This window comes from Procambarus clarkii, chromosome 11 (genome assembly GCF_040958095.1).
Source record: "Procambarus clarkii isolate CNS0578487 chromosome 11, FALCON_Pclarkii_2.0, whole genome shotgun sequence".
NCBI lineage: Eukaryota > Metazoa > Arthropoda > Malacostraca > Decapoda > Cambaridae > Procambarus > Procambarus clarkii.
The window spans coordinates 12,270,112-12,273,036 of NC_091160.1; the positions used below are offsets into that span (position 1 = coordinate 12,270,112).

Consider the following 2,925-nt stretch of genomic DNA (forward strand, 5'->3'; position numbering starts at 1 on the left):
GCTGTGCTTGGTCAGTCGTTCAGTCTCTTAACATAACACTTGGATAAATGACCTCACTGAGAAAATAATAAAGAAGAGCAAAGAAATATATACCCAGTAATGAGTCAGTCACAGTACATGGTGGACACTCACCAATAATGACTCACCGTAAAGGGAGGACACTCACCAGTACTGACTCACAATACAAGAAGAACACTTACCAGTAATGACTCAAAGTACAGGAAGGACACTCACCAGTAATGACTCAAAGTACAGGAAGGACACTCACCAGTAATGACTCACAGTACAGGAAGGACACTCACCAGTAATGACTCACAGTACAGCAAGGACACTCACCAGTAATGACTCACCGTACAGGAAGGTCATTCACCAGTAATGAGTCACAATCGACCCACGAACAGAAAACGGATCACTATGTCAATATCGCAAGGCGCTACCATTTTTAAGTGTGACAGTTTTCGACCTTAAGGTAAAGCATACGTCTAAATACAAGGTGCCATGACGAGGGCGGGTTGTACGATTACCTTACCGTCGATGACTGGTCAAAACCACTAGACCTCGTATACTCATATAGTTGAATAATGACAACACATTATAATAACAAATGGAGAGGTGAGGTGGGAGAGCGGACCATTGATGACTGTTTATAATGGGTGTAAACCAGGGCGCCTGGTGACCGACGGGAGTAAACCAAGGCGCCTGGTGACCAACGGGAGTAAACCAAGGCGCCTGGTGACCAACGGGAGTAAACCAGGACGCCTGGTGACCGACGGGAGTAAACCAAGGCGCCTGGTGACCAACGGGAGTAAACCAAGGCGCCTGCTGACCGACGGGAGTAAACCAAGGCGCCTGGTGACCAACGGGAGTAAACCACAGCGCCTGGTGACCGACGGGAGTAAACCAAGGCACCTGGTGACCGACGGGAACAAACCAAGGCGCCTGGTGACCAACGGGAGTAAACCATGGCGCCTGGTAACCGACGGGAGTAAACCACGGCGCCTGGTGACCGACGGGAGTAAACCATAGCGCCTGGCGACCGACGGGAGTAAACCACAGCGCCTGGTGACCGACGGGAGTAAACCACGGCGCCTGGTGACCGACGGGAGTAAACCACAGCGCCTGGCGACCGACGGGAGTAAACCACAGCGCCTGGTGACCGACGGGAGTAAACCAAGGCGCCTGGCGACCGACGGGAGTAAACCACAGCGCCTGGTGACCAACGGGAGTAAACCAAGGCGCCTGGTGACCGACGGGAGTAAACCAAGGCGCCTGGTGACCAACGGGAGTAAACCAAGGCGCCTGGTGACCGACGGGAGTAAACCAAGGCGCCTGGTGACCGACGGGAGTAAACCACAGCGCCTGGCGACCGACGGGAGTAAACCAAGGCGCCTGGTGACCGACGGGAGTAAACCATGGCGCCTGGTGACCGACGGGAGTAAACCACGGCGCCTTGTGACCGACGGGAGTAAACCAAGGCGCCTGGTGACCGACGGAAGTAAACCACAGCGCCTGGTGACCGACGGGAGTAAACCAAGGCGCCTGGTGACCAACGGGAGTAAACCAAGGCGCCTGGTGACCGACGGAAGTAAACCACAGCGCCTGGTGACCGACGGGAGTAAACCAAGGCGCCTGGTGACCGACGGAAGTAAACCACAGCGCCTGGTGACCGACGGGAGTAAACCAAGGCGCCTGGTGACCGACGGAAGTAAACCACAGCGCCTGGTGACCGACGGGAGTAAACCAAGGCGCCTGGTGACAGACGGAAGTAACCACAGCGCCTGGTGACCGACGAGAGTAAACCACGGCGCCTGCTGACCGATAGGTTTACATTTTGTGACGTGATCTGGAATAGAGCAGCAACTAATCAGGCAGGTGTTCTGCCAAACGAATATTAATAAAAAAGAGAAAAAACTAAATAAAATAAATCTGCTTGGGTCCTCTACAGTTTATCAATTGCGGGCAAAAAAAGAGAATAAAAACTGATCATTTAATATAACAAAAAAATTACTTTAATTTTACACAAAATGAAAAGTAACTATTATTGAAAGCAAAACACCTTATTCACTTGGCTTAAACACTTTCAAAAAGTATATACATGTGAATTTTATGTTCTTAACAAAAGTGAAGGCAATATTTTTAACAAAATGCTATGTGCGTTTACTGTACCTGCCTGTGGAGGCGACGTTTATTGTACCTGCCAGTGGAGGCGATGTTTACTATACCTGCCAGTGGAGGCGACGTTTACTGTACCTGCCAGTAGAGGCGACATTTACTGTACCTGCCAATAAAGGCGACGTTTACTGTACCTGCCAGTGGAGGCGATGTTTACTATACCTGCCAGTGGTGGCGACGTTTACTGTACCTGCCAGTAGAAGCGACGTTTAATGTACCTGCCAGTGGAGGCGACGTTTACTGTACCTGCCAGTGGAGGCGACGTTTACTGTACCTGCCAGTGGAGGCGACGTTTACTGTACCTGCCAGTAGAGGCGACATTTACTGTACCTGCCAATAAAGGCGACGTTTACTGTACCTGCCAGTGGAGGCGACATTTACTGTACCTGCCAGTAGAGGCGACATTTACTGTACCTGCCAATAAAGGCGACGTTTACTGTACCTGCCAGTGGAGGCGACATTTACTGTACCTGCCAGTGGTGGCGACATATACTGTACCTGCCAGTGGTGCCGATGTTTACTGTACCTGCCAGTAGTGGCGACGTTTACTGTACCTGCCAGTAGAGGCGACGTTTACTGTACCTGCCAGTGGTGGCGATGTTTACTGTACCTGCCAGTGGAGGCGACGTTTACTGTACCTGCCAGTGGTAGCGATGTTTACTGTGCCTGCCAGTGGTGGCGATGTTTACTGTACCTGCCAGTGGTGACGACGTTTACTGTACCTGCCAGTGGTAGCGATGTTTACTGTGCCTG

At 51.5% G+C, this 2,925-nt stretch overlaps 1 protein-coding gene across 1 annotated transcript; it reads left to right on the forward strand.

Annotated features, from left to right (window-relative positions):
• Positions 1 to 636: 636 nt before the first annotated feature.
• LOC138363544 (mucin-22-like) lies at positions 637 to 1,785 on the forward strand. The gene is made up of 2 exons (XM_069322898.1): positions 637 to 972; positions 1,057 to 1,785. Exons 1-2 carry the CDS (start codon positions 637 to 639, stop codon positions 1,783 to 1,785), a joined length of 1,065 nt encoding a protein of 354 aa, XP_069178999.1.
• Positions 1,786 to 2,925: the final 1,140 nt, after the last annotated feature.